The 18,672-nt window shown below is 43.0% G+C and overlaps 1 protein-coding gene across 3 annotated transcripts in view; it reads left to right on the forward strand.

Annotated features, from left to right (window-relative positions):
• SLC44A5 (solute carrier family 44 member 5) overlaps nt 1–18,672 on the forward strand; it is an 84,655-nt gene that overhangs the window by 41,073 nt on the left and 24,910 nt on the right. For 2 of the 3 annotated variants that reach the window (XM_065657118.1, XM_065657117.1), the window contains exons 3-6: nt 6,345–6,418; nt 12,424–12,508; nt 15,422–15,506; nt 18,238–18,366. In XM_065657118.1, the coding sequence (XP_065513190.1) occupies nt 6,345–6,418; nt 12,424–12,508; nt 15,422–15,506; nt 18,238–18,366 (373 nt within the window). Of the gene's footprint in view, nt 1–6,344; nt 6,419–12,423; nt 12,513–15,421; nt 15,507–18,237; nt 18,367–18,672 lie in introns of those variants that run through there. The other variant, XM_065657119.1, reaches the window with a different exon arrangement.

The following is an 18,672-nucleotide window of genomic DNA, read 5'->3' on the forward strand; positions in this document are numbered from 1 at the left end:
TGTCGTGCTCATGATTTCGCTGTCACTTTTCATTGATCAGGAAGAAAGTTTGTCTTCAATTTTGAAAAATGGAGAGGATGGGTTTCTAGGGAGATAGGCTGCAAATTGTACGTATCGGCACTGAAAGGTGCAGAAACAGCTGTAAAACGTCCCATCCCATCATTGTAACTGCTGAAGCTGATGCATTTTTGGAGGTGCTGTACCATAGAAATAATGTTTTGAAGTTGTTGAGCACCAAGCTATCCACCAAACCACTAAAAGCCTGAAAAAGTGAGAAACAGAAAGCCAAGTCTTACTAATAGTGTATTAATGTCTATTAAATAATGGATGATTCCCACAATGTTTGTTAGGTGGATCCTTTGCAAGGAGATTCAGTTGTCTGTTGTTGTGGTGGGTTTTATTGTTGTTTTACTGGTGATGGGTTTTTCATTTGGTTTGGACTTTTTTAATAGAACAGGGCTGCTGCCAGTGGTTAGAATGCTGAACACCATGGCGAAAAGGAGTGTTTCAATAGCAATAGTGTGCGTAGTGTTTCAATAGCACCATCATTCTCAAGGTGATCGTGTGTGGAACTTGGTGTATTTCATACAAACATCTTTTTATTGAAAAGTATTAAAATGCAATGGCTGTGTTGACTCTGAGCCAACTGACTCATGACAACACAAAATGATGTTATCAAGATGATGTCTTTGCTTGGTATGACTGCATACTGCAATCGTTTCAGTTCTTTCTGTTCTCATTCCGCACCGTTCAAGACCGTCTGACACTCTTCTCCATAGAAACATTAGTGTACAGTGGAAATATACATTGAAAATGTGGATGATATCTAACCTAAAAGTAGTTCTGAAACACGGTGCTTTGTTACAAGGCCTTCTGCCAGGACAACCTGGCTTGACTTAACAGTCGGTGCTGCAGATGGAAGCACGTCTGGTACCGCTCAGAGGTTCACTAGTTTACAAGTCAAGTGAAATTGCTCAGAAAGCATCTAAGAGATCATGGGCAATTTGTTAGTGTTTTTCCAGATGTGAGTGTAACATAGAGAATACGTTGTAAACTAGTATTTACTATCCTTAGTGAGAAGAATAAATTAGAGAACCACAAGTTATTTATCAATTTTATCTTTCTCGGCAGAAAATCTTTCTCAGCGGCCTTGTGGTACTCTCACTTGAACACACACACAGAGTTCTCATCTACATGAGATGTATTTCTTATTTTCCTTTCTGAAAGCTAACAGTTTTAGAAATAAATGGAAATGTTTGTTTAGGGAGTTGATCCTAATTTGAGAAGAATCTTTATGATACTGCCAGTGAGACTTTGTGTGCACTGCGTATAGGAATGAATTTAAGGGGTAGTTCAGGGGTGTTATTAAGTGTTCATCTATGTGCATTACTACCAGAAAATACTTGCAAGGTTTCACATATCACATTCACCAAGTGAGTAAGCTTACAGGTTGAAGCAGTAGCTCTGCAATTTCTCAGCTCAAAGTGATGTAGCACAGGTGTTGGTAGACAGCTCTCTAGAGGAAAATAGAAACTCCTGGTGTTCCCTGTCAGCCTGAGCTGGAGGTAAACACCTTCCTTACCCCCCGTCTGATAGGCAGTTTAACTTAATTCATGTGAGACCAAATCTAGCACCTTGTATTTTCAGTCTAAGCTGTCTCTGATTCCTCAAAGGCAGAAATTTCTCCAAGCCGTTGTTCCCTGCCCCCCGAGGTTCACGCTTGAGGACTAAGTTGGGCACCTCTCAGTTCTGAATGTCCGAACACGTGTCTGGTGTCACAGCCCTGGAACTGTCTGTCTGTCTCTCTGTCCCTCTGTCCCGTTGGCATTGAAATGGCCTTTTGTACTGGTCTTCAGGCAGGTTTGTCACCTGAGCAGAGGACTCTGTTGAATGGTCTCAGTATTTCATGCCAATGCAGAAGAAGAGGGGAATGGTGTGGGGAAGGCTTGTGGAGTCAAGGGTTCATAAAGAATATAGGTAGAATGTGTTATGCTGCTTTAAGAATAAAAAACCCCATTTCTTCCATCAACAACATCATATCTTAAAGATGTCTGTGGATAAATCAGGTGCCATCATACAGTGGGAAAAGAAGCTTCTGGATTTTTTTAATGCAATTATGTTACTTTGGGTATAAAATGAACTGCCTTCCTCCATTCAGATTTTCTCTGAATTCCAGTAAGGGAATTTATACAGTCAATACAATCATAGAATATTTCTCTAAACTGCTCTGGCAAAATCAAATTAGTAAATCACACTTCTGACTTATCTCCAATTTTGCAGAATTCATCTTAACTCTTACCCTTGCCCCTTGTTATTTTTCTCCCTCCTCTATGTAGTTTCTTGGGTTTTTCTAATAGTCCTCTTGCTGGTTAGACACATCATAGGGTTTTTTTCTTGTTATGTTTTAAAAACTCCTGATGCCTCCTGGACTATCTTGAATTGTTGAAAATCTTTATAGAAATTCAGTGTTCTTGTTAAGACAAAGATCATCTTTTCCTCTGTGACTAGAAAATGTAGTTAATGGGTTCTCCTGCAAATTGAATATCGGTAAACTTCCATAACAATTTAGCTATCTTTTTTAACGGCTTGGAAAAAAACAATAACATTTCCTAACCTTAACTAGCAATTACCTCTCTTCTGGGTAAAACACTGGCTGGGTGTCCAGGCCCAAATAGTTGTGATGAGTGGAGTTAAATCCCGTTGGTGGCCGGTCACAGGTGGTGTCCCCAGGGCTCGGTACTGGTGCCAGTTCTGTTTAATCTCTTTATCAGTGATCTGGATGAGGGGATCGAGTGCGCCCTCCGTCAGTTTGCAGATGACACCAAGTTGGGTAACATCACCTCAACGCAGCGTGGATTAGGGGAGTCCCAAAGCAGGAACTCAGAGTGAGGGCATCTGGTCACCTCAGCAGAGTTGAACGTGGCAACTCGAAACCCATTGTGAACGTCTGGAGCCGCGTTCTGCTCGGTGGCTGCAGAGTGCCAGGCTCGGGACTGTCCGTAGGGGCCGACATGCTGCTAGTGCTGTTTAACTAGTAAACATCGTAGTTTCTTGCTAGTGCAGCGTCTTCAGCAAAGTCACACTTGTAACAGATTGGGCATGGAAATGCCAAACAGAGGGAGGCTCTCGTCAGTCATTGATGATGAAGTGCACGAACTGTCAGTGAATAAGTGGCTTTTATGCACTAATACTCTGCGTGGATGATTTCATCTCTGCATTCATTTATTTGCCAGGGTGCAGTTCCACATGCACCAAGGACTGTTTGCATGCACCGCCACGTGTAACGCGGCAGGAGAGGCCAAGAGGCCACTGTGTTTCTGAGAGATGGTGGAAAGCAAATCAGGCTAAATGGCAACAGTGAGCAGTGAAATGTGATGTGGGAGCCTGAACTGTGCACTTAGCCAAATGACGGTCTTTTATTGCGTCACCTGAAAATGATGAATCTGATGGTTTAATCAGCAGTCTGTCTCTGTGAAAACTCCTGTGTTCAAATACATAGACTCACTCTGTTCTGGTTCAGATTATGGAACTTGGTTATCTAAAAAGTACCAAACCCATCAAAATTTCCAATGCTACCTATTAGCAAAAGCATTTAAAATGTTTTTGTAATCTATACCTTAAGAAATGTAGAGTGCTTTTTCTCATGAATCTTTGAATGTTTACACATAATTATATGAAAGTATGATAGCGCTATCTGTAAGAAAAATTATAGAGCCCATATGATAAGCAGTGTCCTCAGTTCCTATTCTGATCACTGTATTTCCATTAATCCATCTTCCTTAGGGTTCAGTGTAACAGTTCAGTCTCTTGAGTGATTTTGCTCTGCCTCGTTAGCCCGTAACAAACTGAAAAAGCAGATTTGCCACAACAGATTGCCTTCTTAGTTTGAAAAAAAACCAAAACAAAACATATCAAATCTGTTTTAAGTCAAAGCATGCCCAGATAATTTCTGATTAGCTTTCAATAATAAGCATGGGCTTCCAATGTGTCCTGTTTAGGAAGAGGCAATTCCCATTGTTCCAGTTCCTGCAACTTTGGAAACTCCCAGAATCTTCAGAGTATAACCTTGTATCTTCACTGAGTTATTTTAATTTATTTGTTCAAGATGTTTTACATTTCTTTTCTTCTTCTGTGGAGCCTTGTGTTTATGAGGTAATATTATGATTTCCCTGAAACTGAGCTACTTGAGCTAACAATGAAGTTATATGTAGCCAAGGTTTCACCCACAGTATATAGTAAAATAAGCAATTACTTATAAGCAACAATTATTCTGTATGAACTACTTCAAAATTTTCTGAAACCACCCAAAAGAGGTTTTGTGTACTTCATATGTATTTTAAAACATTTATATAACAGAAATACTTAGCAACAATGAGTTTTACTAGGTACTATACAGTAGTTTGGGTATTACAAAGAACAGATGATCCTGCACTCTGGTAAAGTGTTTATGGGCACTTGTTTATGGTGGCTCTGCAAAACTTTAAAAGCAAGTTTTAGCACAAACGGGTATAACCTTTAGTTGCATTTAGGTATCATAAAATGAGACCTGTGAGAATTGGACTGGAAGAGGTTTCTGAGACTATAGGAGCTATAATTAGAGTATTTATGGTGCCATATTTCTTCTGAGACATCCTAAATTAAATATTGTATCCCTTAAAAATTGCTTTGATGGGGTGAGAGCCAAGCTTGGGCAGTGTCAGAACAGCTTCTCAACAGAGGCTGGGAAGATGAGCAGCACTGTTTTAGCATCACTTCTGCTACTTCACGCAGCTGTCCTTTCTTAAGATTACTGTCATATTGACCTTGAATCCTGTGCCACCTCATTCAAAACTGTGTCTCTCTAGAGAAGTGCACAGGATCGTTCATTCCTTTTCCACACCTGGAAAGTTTTCAAGTTCTCCAACTGTTTAAAAGATTTTCCACCTTTATCTCCTTCGTGCTAAATAACAGTTCTCTGTAAGAGGAAACATAGATTGCAAAGCAGAAAGAATGGTAGATGCTAAAAATGCCCGTATGTCAGTTGGAGTTTGGATGCTAAGATGTCAACCTGGGTCCCTTGGCTCCTGGCGAGGGCTCATTTTACCACGGTTGTCCCTTAACCAGCATCGCTCGTTGGCTTTCCCAGGACTCCTCCGTCATGGGAAAGCAGGACGGGGTTTGGTGGCGGCGCAGCAGCAGTTTGTCACTCAGCTGTGGGGCGGCCCAGCGGGGCACCCGAGTGCTCTGCGGGTGAGACCCTGCCGGAACCGGAACCGGAAGCGGAACGGGGTGGCCACGGACCGCACGCCTTCGGGCTGTGCCGCCAGTTCTTCACCAAAACTGGCAGATAAGCAGGACGTGGTAAATAACAACAGCGACTGAAATCCTTCAGACCAGGAGGCTCTAGGCAGCGCGCCCTTTTACCAGGAATTCGCTCCTTTGTTAATCAGATCCTGGCAGACCATGGGCTGCAAGTGTCTCTTAACTACTGAGCCTGCAAAGGCCTGTGAGAGGTGACTTTAGGTTCCACGCATGTTTGGAAACAGGGCTTGTGGAGCTGGCATGAGAGCGAGCGAGCTGCTCAGCCCCGCCGGAGCTCTGGGACCTGCTGTGCTGCACGTTCCTTCCCTCCTGGAGCCGCTCTGGCCACGGCCAGACGCTGGACGTCCACATCTCCGCCTGCCTGAGCCTAACAGGCACACCAGCCAGCAGGACACGGTAGTTGAACTGAATGCTCGGTTTACTCACGGGCTGAGTTTTCAGGCTGGAGAGTGCTGTTCTTTCATTGCTTGTCTGTAAAAGAAGGTATGGCTCTGCACAACGTGGTGGGGTTTTTTGTCCTCTCCGCAGAGCTTGTCTTGGTTGCATTAAATGAGATCAAGCACCTGAGTCAGGATTTCGTGCAGAGATCAAGGGTAGTTGTATATAGGGTTTTTTTCATTTCACGCTGTTATTTTTCATAAGCTGTTTATAATACATGTAAGTTGTGCTGAATCTTTCTTTAATGACATTGTTTGCAATATTTGATACCAGCTTTAGGGAAGTGCTGAGAGAGATGTCCTGTAGTAGCTTGTATCATGAGTGATCTCCTGGATTCGATGTTGTAAGGTATTGTTTGTTTTAATAATATTTAAACCTCTTCCTCAATCTGTTTTTATTGCTGTCTACAATGCAGAGGGCACACACATCTATTGCTGGTCTTGCTGTGAAAGCCAGGCCTTACACCTCAAATGTGGTTTTGTGAGTAAGACTGCTACCAAGTGCAGATGCAGACGTCTTATTCAGATGTTAAAGTACCCTGTGACACTCGGTGTTTTCAAAGGTCATATTAGACATTTTTAAAAAGTGTTTATTTCTGTCCCCAGGCACTGTACAGACATTATTTGCTGTGTGATCTTCATAGTCGTCATTCTGGGTTACATTGCATTAGGAATTGTGGGTAAGTAAACATGGTTATAGTTCTGCTTTCTCATACACAGGGGAAGCGACTTCGTGAGTGTTGCGATTTTTAACTGAGATGTCCCTTTTGCTTATATCTGTATGTTAGGGAGAAGTTCAAAACCATGTGTTTACCGAAGAAAAATTCAAAATTAAATGTGTTCAAGTAAAAATGACATTGTTTGATAATTTTGCTATCATAAAGTAACTGTGATGGAAAAATTCACTTTTATTTGTCATTGATAAGTTAGAGATAAACATTTTGGTTTTAAGAGGCTTTTTGTTTTGTAAAATATTACCAAAAGAACCTATGTGGGCAGTAAAAGGAGAATTAAGAGAAATTACGTCATGTATTGTGGGATCCAGAGTTGTTTGCACATCAGGATATTCATTAATAATAGCCATTTTATTTCATTTTTGTGAGAGAATTGTGTGAATGCCTGTGTGTGAAAGGACAAATGATGCTGCAAAAGTGCACTTACTGTGTGTCTGCATGTCTGCCTGAGCTCTTTCAGTTTGCTTGTACAAGGTGGTTTTAGCCCTGCCTTACATAGGAGAAAAGCCATTAGTTTTTGTCATAGTTGTGCAATAGCACTTTCTGTTCTGTAGAGAAAGGCTGTGCGCTCTCTCCCCGCGGGACTGCCCTCTCTCCCCGCGGGGCGCCCTCTCCCCGCGTGGGATGCCCCTCTCCCCACGTGGGACTGCGCTCTCCCCCCGCGGGGCGCCCCTCTCCCCCCGCGGGGCGCCCCTCTCCCCCCGCGGGACTGCGCTCTCCCCCCGCGGGGCGCCCCTCTCCCCCCGCGGGGCGCCCCTCTCCCCCCGCGGGACTGCCCTCTCCCCTCGCGGGACTCCCCTCTCCCCCCGCGGGACTGCGCTCTCCCCCCGCGGGACTGCCCTCTCCCCCCGCGGGGCGCCCCTCTCCCCCCGCGGGACTGCGCTCTCCCCCCGCGGGGCGCCCTCTCCCCCCGCGGGGCGCCCCTCTCCCCCCGCGGGACTGCCCCCTCCCCCTGCGGGGCGCCCTGCAGCTGCCGGGCTGTGGTGCTGGGCCGCTGTGGGGGTCCTGCCCGCGGGTGTGAGCAGGGACCCCACGGCCCTGCCAGCCCCACCGCGGTGAACGCAGCTGTTGGCAGCGTGGGGAGGTGCTGTGAGCAGGATGCTTTAACCTGGTGCTTCCAGTCACTGTCGAATACTCATCGTCCCACTGAATCCCGTGGCAGCCCCACGTCCCTCACGCCACACCGCTGAGCTGTCCTCTCTCTCCTCGCCTGTAGCTGGACACTGAACCGCACTCCGGAAAGTCTGCTCTCTAGCACTGGGAGTTCTCTGTGTGTGCTTTTTGTTTCCCTTATTCACCTGCACTTACTGCCCTGTCACAAACCTTGCTGTCTTCAGGAAGACAGAAGGTGAGGAAGCAGATGGTATAATAAGTAGCAGCGGGTGAGAGCGGCCGAGAGGGGCAGTGGGGGCGTGCAGAGCCCCCGGGGACCGGGACGGGCAGCGTCCTGAACGCTGTGCCGGACGCAGGAGAAGGAGGGCACTGACAGGTCATAGCTGTGCAGTGCTCTTGTGCCGTCCCATCTCGGCTCTTTCCAGCACTGTATAAATCCTCTTAATTTTTTGGCTTGAACATTACATCAACTTCGTGCAGTTTCCAAAGAACCCCGTGTGCCAGGGTTGCCGAGGTGGGGATCAGCAGAGCCCTGTCCAGCCCCTGGGCTCGTGTCTGCAGCGTCAGACACGCGGTTCCTGTGCTGTGGGACACGAGGCATCCCAGCGGCCTTGTCTTGCACACCTGAGGAGGCATTGGTTAGAACTAGAACCTGTTCCTGAAACCAGGTGCCGAATTTGTAGCTGGTGGCTTTTTCTAATCCAGATTCACGTGGTCACTGCTTTTCATCTTTCCTTGTACCGTGCTTCGGCTGTTCTTTTTGCTCTGATTTATTTCTAAGTAAAAGATGAGATCAGCTTTGGTACGGTTCCAGGGGCCAGCCCTGTACAAAATACTTTAAAGAAGTTTGCATTAAGAGAAAATAGATTATATAATAAATCAATCCTTAGTCGTCAATTATGCCTTATGGCTTATTATAGAAAAAAATTATTTCTGAAAATTCTTGAATATGTGTGAGTACTGCTCTGGATTCCTGTTTAATTTGGCTCAACAAGTAAACAATAAACGCAGGTTCATCACACAACTACTATGGCTGAAAATGTGAGACAAATTTTGCCCTCGCTATTGTATGTATAGCTCACATAGGCCTCAGCTATATGTGTGTCTGTGTAATAGTAGGGTAGAATATTTTGTGTTTCGAGGGGGCTGAAATGTAGTATGAGTAAAAGGTAGTCAGTTCTCCTTGAAAGATGAAACCAAATGATTTTTGATACTAACCTTTCTTAGTTCTGCTCTAGTGATGGCTGCTGTTGAGTGACTGTACTGAATAGAAATATTCTATGATTTACTTTCTTATCATTGTTTTAACTTTACAGATAAACTAATAGTGTTAATTTAACATTCCGTGTAGTTTTCCTTCTTACCAAACTGACTTAACTCTTTACATTCATTTCAGAGACACTAGGCTTATCCAGGCAAATGTTTAGACTCTTAATTTAAGATTGTTTTAATTCAGTAAACTGTGTATAAAAGGCAGCAAATAAGTTATATTGGAAAAGAGCCCCGCATTCCAAAGGACAGGTTAATTCAAAGCAATGACTCTTGTTGTATTGCTCCAACGAATGCTTAAGCAATACCAGTGTTATCAACATGGATTTACAAATTCTGTATCGTGTATTCGATTACCTTTCTCAATACGTTAGTAAATTGCTTGTGTTAAAAAGCCCTAAGAATAATTTGGCAGGTCAGTTTCTCTATACATTAAAACCTTAAAAATTTAAGAGAAGCAAAATAATGATATGAAAGACTGTCCTTTCAGAAATACATGGTAGAGGGAACAAGACAGATAGTATAAACAGGTTTGCAGTTCACTTTCAAGTATCACAGGATTCCATTGTTCTAATCACACTTTCTCCTTGGCAGGCAGCTTTCCATTCCTTACAGCTGCTCACATAGGCCACAGAGCTCAGAGAAAAGGAGTACATCTGATAGACGTTTAGTGACAGACATTAGCTGGTTTTGATACTGTCCGTGTGTGTTGGCTCCATGTCAATAAAAGGACCAACATAGCTGCAGGACTCCAGAAAATGCCATAGCGGTGTCACAAGGTGTCACATTGTCGCTCTGAGGACTGAGTGGACTGTGTCATATGAATCAGCTGTGCTTTAATTTTCTTCTTTAGCCCAGATGTTTGTGTCAGCACTCAGACTGCAGCCTTGTGAGCATCAGAGCATGCTGGAATAAAAATTTTATATGACTGGATTCCTTTTCATTTAGTGCTTGGTAGTGGGTGCCCAACAGTGCAGCACAACACACAAACCACGGTGCTGCTGGGTTAGGATAGCTCTTACAAAACCTTCACGGTCACTGAGAACTGTTGAATTAGGTACGTATTCTTCAGTTACTAGGCCAGAAAAATAGTGTATCACATGGATTCTTTCACAGTTGTTGCTCTAAATTTGCAAAGAAGGTGACATTAGCACATTATTTTAATTATGTTTTATTAAAAGACATGGCTGAAGCATTAGGCACATAGGACAACTACTATCAAGCAGGAAAAGTTTCAGACAATTCGATAATGGCAAAGCAGATACAGTCTGAACAGAAATTCTGTTCAGAAGTGAGCTATGTGTTCCGTTGTTTATACTCTGTAATTTCTATTAATTGAGAAACACACTGCAAAACATGCATGATTAAATTTGAGACCAAGGATTGATACTAACCTAAGGGAGCCATTTGAAATATTTCAGCAGACTTTGTATTAGAACTAAAAAGAGCATGAGAAGAATACACTGCTCTGCCCATTTGATGAGCTGAGTTTTATTTTATTCTTGTTGGCTGTGTTAGTCCACTCAAATAGGCCCAAGGAATTAAGCTTGGGTTACCTGGGCCATTCTGATGGAAAGATGATTAGGAAGACTGAGATAGCAAAAAAAAAAACCCACAAAAAACCAAAAAACCCCCCCAAAAAACAACACCAAAACCAAAAACCCCAAAAAACCCCACCAACCAAGATTATGTTGCAGTGTTTATCTCTTTTCTCCCAAGTTCGTCTGGGGAGTGAAAAATAATTCCAGATTTAGTATGCTACTTAGGAAAGGGATATTGTTGGCAGTAGTGACTATTTCCAAATTATCTGTATGAAGCAGATATAAGTCTTGCTACAAAATCCTCATCAGTACTTGAATCTGGCATGGTGGAGCTTATCTCTGCTGCTTGCTGCTTTGCTGGTGTTGAAGAAAAAATACAGCAAATGTGAAAAATTAGACCCTTTAACAATGTGTCAAACTAATTTTAAAAAATTTAATTTTGAGGCCAGGAAAACACCAATGCAGTAGAGCCACCTAACAAACTCCAAAACACAAGAAAACTAACACAGGTTAAAAAGAACTAGCAGATTTCATTTTGGTAGCCTAAAACCATTCCAGGTGAAAGGTGACATTACAGATTGTCTGTAACTATTATTGAAGATCTGTTGTACATCTGTCCTGAACAATTCTCTGAGATCTTATATAGGTTCTGCCTCTTCTGCACATGTCATTATTGGTAAGCGCTGTTATTCTTACCAAAGTGACCTTGAGGAAAATGACAGTTTTACAAATGACTGAATATAATGTCACAAAGGGGAGAGAAAATGTGGTAATTACAGAGAAGCAAGTTCAAGGTGGTTTGCATAGATCAAAGCCTGATGCTGCTGGTCAGTAAGCTCCTGACAGTCAGAACACGGGGGGTTTCAGAACGATGGGCCCAGTTTCAGAGCAGGGGTCCCATCCTGCCCCCGGCCGAGGCTGGAGGAGGCGCCTCCCGCGGTTGCGTGGAGCTCTGCCCTTGCCAGTGTACGGGTGTAATTCACGGTGACTGCAGAGATATAGCGATTGCAAATTGGGTCCATCATTTGGAAACACCCTGTATAGGTTGGGACTAAAATCTTTGTTAAACCTGTAATCTTTTCCATGTAATACAAGCACAAGGACAAGTTTGTGAGAAGATCAGTGGTCTTTTCTAACAGTTCTCTGCAACCTGATTTTAGAGTGTCAGCTCAGGGTAGTAATATGGAATCATATTCTGCATTATATTTTACTTTCAGATGATACTTACGTGAAATTTCCTTTATTTAGGATCAAAGAAGCAGTTAGTAGAGCAGTTCAAGGGCTGGTCATTGGCTAGTCATGAAGAAGGCTGCGTCAGGTCTGCACACTACAGCTTAGAAATAACAATACTAATAGCGATAGCTGATGTGTACTCGATCCTCAAAGAGAAATAATGGTGCAGGTGTAAATGGCTTGGAGAAGAAATCCTGCTTCAAAGTGGAGAAAAGAAGTTCAAAAGTTGAATATAAACCTCTCTTCCCATTCAGTACTATGGTTCATGCTATCATAGACATCTAGTATCTGAATGATTCCCAAGTGAGAAGTCAGGAAATGTTTACATTTACAAAGTGAGAGTTTGTTGCCATTCTTAGTGCAAATGGAGTCCATTGATTCAGTCGCACCCTATGTGTTTGTCACAAACCCAGATAATCCCATTAATTTCAATGCTATTGTGGTTGTCAATGAATGCTTGTGTTTGTCTACATAGTTAGTTCCTCTTCTTTCCCTTTTTATAATACCATTATTTTTTAAGTCCATTACCTCATATTTTGGATACAACCCTGGTATATGTGCCCTGAAGGTAAAAAGTGAACTGGTTTGCTTTCTTACTGGTTCCTCCATATCTTAGTTCAGTTTAGTTTGTTCTATATTTTAGCTTTCAGTAGGAAATCAATACTCTTCGGTGGTGATCAACAAAGATTAAAATGGTACATGAGTGGTGATACATTTTTGTGCTAGTGAAAATAGTTGCAAGTATTAACCGTGTACACTTGACCGTAATGTTAAAAGATACGTGTATATTTTCAGCTTGGGTGCACGGTGACCCCAGGAAGGTGATTTATCCAACCGACAGCTACGGGCAGTTCTGTGGTCAGAAAGATACCCCGAATGAGTGAGTACTAAATCCATTCACATACCTCGATTGCTCATGCACTATGGATAAGATTCGAGGTTTCACAGCTCTCTGTCTGCTGGCGGTTCTTGTGGGAAGCTGGAGAGATTTTAAATGTATTTATTCCAAATAAAGTTCAGAAATAGCTTAGTTGCTCAGTGCAAATCTAGACCCAAATTATTACTGTAATGCAGTTATTTTCATCATTCAGGGAATATTTTTGGTGACTGGCTGGGACAGCTTCTGACTGCCAGGGTTTGGATAGTTAATAACCTGGTGAGTGATTCTTCTGCCCGCTTTCGGGTGAGTGGTCCTAAAGCATTGTAGACTGGTTCTTAGTTTTTCTCAGTGTGCACCAAGTAACAGAAAAGACCATAAGGAAAAGTTCTTGGTCTTCTCTAGTGCCTGCCCGATGCTGGTGGGGAGCAGACGGGGTGGTCTGGGAGGCAGGCAGCCGTGGCCGTGCCTTCCTGGGCGATACCAGCCAGACGGCTCTGTTTGCTTCGCTCTGTTTCCAGTCTTTTTAAGTTTTGAATATTGGGAGTTACATTAATTAGCTGACATCAACAGAGTACTTCTACAGGAAAATAACTACTCAGGAAAGGAAGATGTTACCTTTTTTTTTTTTTAATTTAAATGTTTTACGAAACAATTTTAAGACTAGTTTGCTTTTTTCCCCTCACCTTTTCCCTTTTAAAATGTAAATGTTAGGCACCCTTTTTGCAGGGAGCACAACGGGAGCTGGTGTTTGATAACAGATCTTTGCTGCTGCTTTCTTTTCCCATTTAGTTCTCTGGGGAAAACCTGAGGAAGAGACTGTCCAAAGGGGCTCGGATGGGGAGGAGCAGGAGACAGGGAGTGGGACAGAGGCAGAGCAAGGACTTTGTGTCCTCTGGAGTGTTTTTACAAAGCAAACAGACTGGCTACTGTAGGGAGAGCTGTTCCACCCTCTGACTAAGATTCTTCACAGCAGTGGTTGGAGAGTCCAACTTCCCGAAGAGGAAAAACTGGGAGAAAAAGTTGCGGTGTTGTGTGTGTTCCCCTCAGTGCACCCCTTCTCTGCTCCCCCGTCCTTGTCCCCAGCTTGTCCTTGTCCCCAGCTTGTCCTTGTCCCCGCTCTGATCCGCAGGAAGCAGCGGGCAGGTGGGTTTGGGAGTCTCGGACATCCCTGCGCAGTGTGGTGTGGCCAGATGCTGCTCTCCGAGTCTCATCATCCACTCCCATTCTCTCTTTATACTCAATTCTTCACTTTAGTTATTTCTTACAATGTTTCTTCCAGTTCGTATTCACAAATGTCCCTCCATGTATATGATTTCTGGAGAATAATACAGCTACTGAGGCTGCATTTTGGCACTTATTTGCTACATTTGAGAGTATCTTACATGAGCCGAAAGACACATAATACAACCTCCTGGAAAAGCAGGTGTTTATGCCAGGAGGCCCCTCTGAACAATCCCTCCAGTCCCTACAGATGTGGGCTGTTCTTGTCAGCCCTTCACTGATGCCATTGTCAGATTGCTCGGATTCCCTGGAAGAAAGCAGTGTGACAAGCTAACCCAGGACTATGGGTTTCCAGAATCGCCAAGGACTTGGTCTGAGACTTTTTCTTTGGAAAGTGATCACAGTCGCTGTGTTTTGAATCTTGTGCTTGGGAAAAGCATCCCCAGCAATGTGACTGCGTGGAAAAGAGAAGCTGAAAACCAAGCTAACCCCGACAGCTCATGCAAAAACTGATTTGAACTCCCGTGGGTTCCACGCAGTCAGATGAGTTCTGCCTTGTGTTATGGGAGTCTCACTTTGGCCTCTTTGTGTCTCCCTGTCATCCATCCATTAAACTCCATGTAATCTCTAAACTTCTTTTGCCTTCTACAGAGCACAATGTAATCATGGAATACAACACAATGTCATTATAAAGAATACAGACCGAGTTCTAGGTGGCTGTTTTCTCATGTTATGTATATGTTTAAATGTTCTTTTCCACTGTCAATATCAGCAAGTGGACTAAGACAAGAAGAAAAAAATGTGTCAATAATGCCTTTGAGCAGCTCACAGGTTATGAATGCTGTCAAGAAACTATTGAAGAACAATGACATTTCAGTCCAAAATGTTATTCTATTGATTTGAAGAAATAACAACTAAAGAAAATTAATTGTTTTTGTCAGGATGCACGTTTGTTAAAGAGCACATAGTAGAACATGCCTCAGTGAAAATGATTTAACCTTGTAAAATGTCAGGCGGTTGAGCTAATCCCGGTTTAAAGCGGGGGGACTGTGCAGTGATGCTCGGACGGTGTCACCCGTTCTGCGGTTGGTGGGAAACATGTGTGGGGGACACGGTGGCAAGAGCGGGAGCAGGTGGACGAGGGGCAGCTCCACTGTTAATGCTGCCATCCCGTTATCATTCTGTGTCCTGGCCACCTGCTTTCAGCTTCCAACCATAAAAAGGTTTTGATTGATTTTGGTGCCACCTTCTGATCAACAAAAATAGGCAATTTTTACAGTGTGGCATTTGCTAATAGTCATTTTGCATACGGTGCACACACAATACGTTCAGTATAAGCAAAGAACCACAGTGGTTTTTTCGCAGGGGTATTTTACAGACCTCGTGTCTCAGAGGCAGGACTACAGAGACCTGTAACAGTGCCGAGCATTCTGTCAGCTTAAAACCTTGCTGTGGAAAAAAAATAGCATTCTTTAGAACAAATACTTCTGGTTTCAGAAATGTCTTGGAATGGAACATTCAGGGTCTGCTTGGGATTTCCTTTTTCGTCATGTGTTTGCGATATGATCATTCACGATAACAGAATTTAAATAGTGATGTATGCTATTAATGTTTGAATGGTAGGATGTGTATATATATATACATCCTATATATATATTTATAACATTAATTCTCTTATATCTGCTTCCATAGGAACAAGACCATTTTGTTTTACTTTAACATTCTGAAATGTGCCAGCCCCGTAGTGTTAATAAACCTACAGTGCCCTACAACACAGGTGAGTGAGATACAGAGGAAAAATATTTTTTCTGTGTCTTAGTCGTACATTTGTTTGGATTTAAAATTTGCTGTTCATATCCTTCAAAATACAATATGATTAATTTATAGATGATGTGTAGCACACAGTCTCTGTAGCCTGTGATGGTCAGAAAAAATAGGTAGAAATGCACAAGATTGTGCATTTTGGATAAGAGTTGATAAAAAAGTCTGTTTAGTTGAATACAGCAATTTGTTACTTGTGAATTCATCACAGGCAGCTCTCCAGTAGTAACCAGTGCATGCAGAAAATAATTTTGATTGACATCTAGGGTTTTCCAAACAGGACGTGTTCAAGGTAATGTGCATGTCCCCTGTGACAGGCTGTGGTTAGAGCCTATGGCTCTTTCAGAAGTGAAGATCTTCAGAGCTTGTTCTCGCCTTATGCCACAGTTTGCACTCCCTTGGCTGTGCTGCAGCTTCTTGCGAAGCCGTGAAATACACCCGGTCACTGAGCTGTGTGGGATAAAATTACCCTCCTGATCTTTTTTACATGAGACCCTTTTACTGACCTGGTTTGTTGAACAATTGCACAACCAGTTCTGTCAGCTCATCTTATGAGGCAGCAGCCTGTGGCCTGGGGCAGGTCAGAGGAGCTGGGTGCAGATCTGCTCTGATCCAGCTTTGCTGCCAAAAAAGCTGTAACGTGTGACTAAACTGCAGGTGACAGAGTGTGGTCTCAGCCGGCTTGACAACGTTCAGTGAAGTCCAGTATTGATTTGGATGAGGGTGGTTATATGGTAACCAATTTACTGATTACAAATGTTAGTTGTCTATTTATTTGACTATCATTTTAAAATGTTTCCTATTCCAGCTTGCCCTTACTCCTGATACCTATCCTTGGTAGATGTTTCTGGCCTATCGGTTAGTGAGACCATATGGACTATTTGACACAGCTGAAGAGATGGAAATCTCCAGAGCAAGAACCCTCTTAACACTGACCAGTTGCTGTCAGAATGGAAACTCTCTATCAGCAGCAGATTTGCTTCAGGAATCCCCATCTGTCCACATGCAGACACCAACACTGTTACACTGCAGTCCTTAGGCTCTGTTACTGGAACAATTCAGCTGCTCAGAAATACTGAGCTCATTGTGTGGGACTTGGCTGGTACTGTGGTCAAGTTGGCAGTGGTCGTGAACCAAGTAAGGTGAAATACTTGTTGAAGGAGAGTTTGGGGGAGCAGAGTAGTTATTGTGTTTATTTTCAAACATACGACATCTCCAAAACTGATAATGTTTTTGAATGCTGTTTGCTACTGCAGATGGTTAATTCTCTGGTCTTTTGTGAAAATGCTGAAGAAACGTTTGTTTGATAATTCCTCTTCTGAACTGCAGACAGGGTCTTTCATTCCTGTCCCATTCATATCAAATAGCATGAGAAATTTAAAAAAAAAAAAAGCCACAAGAACTGGCATGGAAAGAGCTTCAGTCCTTCAGTAAGACTGTGGATTTGCAAACAGACTGTTAGGACAGTTCACGGGTTGTGCAGACAGCACGTTTCATTGCCCGTTTTACAGCTGGGAAACTGAGGCCAGGGCGAAGTGTGTACTTGTTAGTCACCTGTTGTCCCAGTGGGGACAAAACTCTTCTTTCTTTGCTCCTTGGCCTGTGTGTAGCCCGTAGGACTGTAGAGCTCATCTAGAATTCACTCTTGCAGCATCTGCCCTGTTCTAAGGATTAATACAAGATCTGTTCCAAAACTCCTGTAGGTGACTCGTCTATGGTGGGATGCCCTTGAGGGGAAATACAGCTTTGTGTGCTCGGGTAGCAGAGCTTTGCAAAGGGTGTTCGGGTAGCACAGCTCTGGAAACAGAGAACAGCCTTCTAGAAAAGGCTGAAACTTGCTAAAAAGATGGACTTCAAACTACCTCACAGTGTTGAGGAACACTGAGGAGTCAGAACAGCTGAACACCTGCACAGTTCCAGGGACCAGCAGAGTCTTCAGTGTGTATTGGGGCAGCTCCTGCTGCATTGGGTAAATCTGAATCAGCGGGTGCATTCATCACACCCCTGTCCTTACTCGATTTCTCACAGAAATCTGGTTTATAATGGCTGTATGAATTTCGTTCCTAGCATGTGCGCCCCTCTTTCTTAGTAACTAGGGGAGATTCATCATTAGTGAGTAGTAAAAAGTCACCTTTGAGTGATTTACACCTGACTTGACTTTAACAATATCTATGGAGATGTATTTGACTGAAGGGACTGTGTAGAAGGGTTGAACAATTTTTAGCTACATGAGACATTATTTTTTAAAAGTCCTCCTTATAACTGTAATAGAAATAAACTACATGTATCCTGTGAAAACAGCTGCTGCACCACCTCGCTCAGATACGCTGCTACTGATGGGAGTAGAGGAGGACCTGACGGATTTTCCCCTGGTGTTTAAAAAAAAGGGTGTTTTTCTCAACTGAGAACATAAGAAGATACCAGAGTGTCTTGATATGCAAGATATGAGGAGAAACTTTGAAAGTGTATTCTATCAAAGAATTTCAGAAATATTCATCTAGAGATTCAAAAGGAAACATATGCCCCTTTCTAAATACTTCAATACACAGTACTGAAGGCAATTCCATAAAACAGTGCACTTTTGTAACTGGCCTTTGTCTTGCTTTTTAATTGCACTGATTTTCCTTACCCTTCTCTACCCCCAGTGTATCTTTACTCTTTTTTTTTTTTTTTTTCTTTTCTTGCAGCTTTGTGTCTCAAAGTGCCCAGACAGGTTTGCAACCTACATTGATGTCCAGGCTTCCTACAGATATAGACCAGATCAGTGGAATTACTTCAGGCAGTTCTGCAAACCTGGTTTTAACAATCCTCGCAAGGTGTGTATGCATCAGTAGGTGACGGAATACATTTTTTTAAAGTAGTATGTAATATGCATATTTTACTAGGCTACATCAAAGCTTTGAATTATTCTGGTTTCCTCCTGTAAGGAGTTGCCCTATATATGTGGTTTGGCACTGGTTTAATCAGGGGTGAAGGTCTTGTTTGCACACCAAATCCCCCACTCTTTCAATGATTACTGTTTGCTTAACGAATATCTGCAGCTGCCCGTGCAGTTGCAGTGCTGTGAGCAGCAGCATCCTCTAGAACTTGGGTACTCCACCGTGGGAGAGTAGAGTGGCTGA

This window comes from Caloenas nicobarica, chromosome Z, assembly GCF_036013445.1.
Source record: "Caloenas nicobarica isolate bCalNic1 chromosome Z, bCalNic1.hap1, whole genome shotgun sequence".
In the NCBI taxonomy this organism is placed as follows: domain Eukaryota; kingdom Metazoa; phylum Chordata; class Aves; order Columbiformes; family Columbidae; genus Caloenas; species Caloenas nicobarica.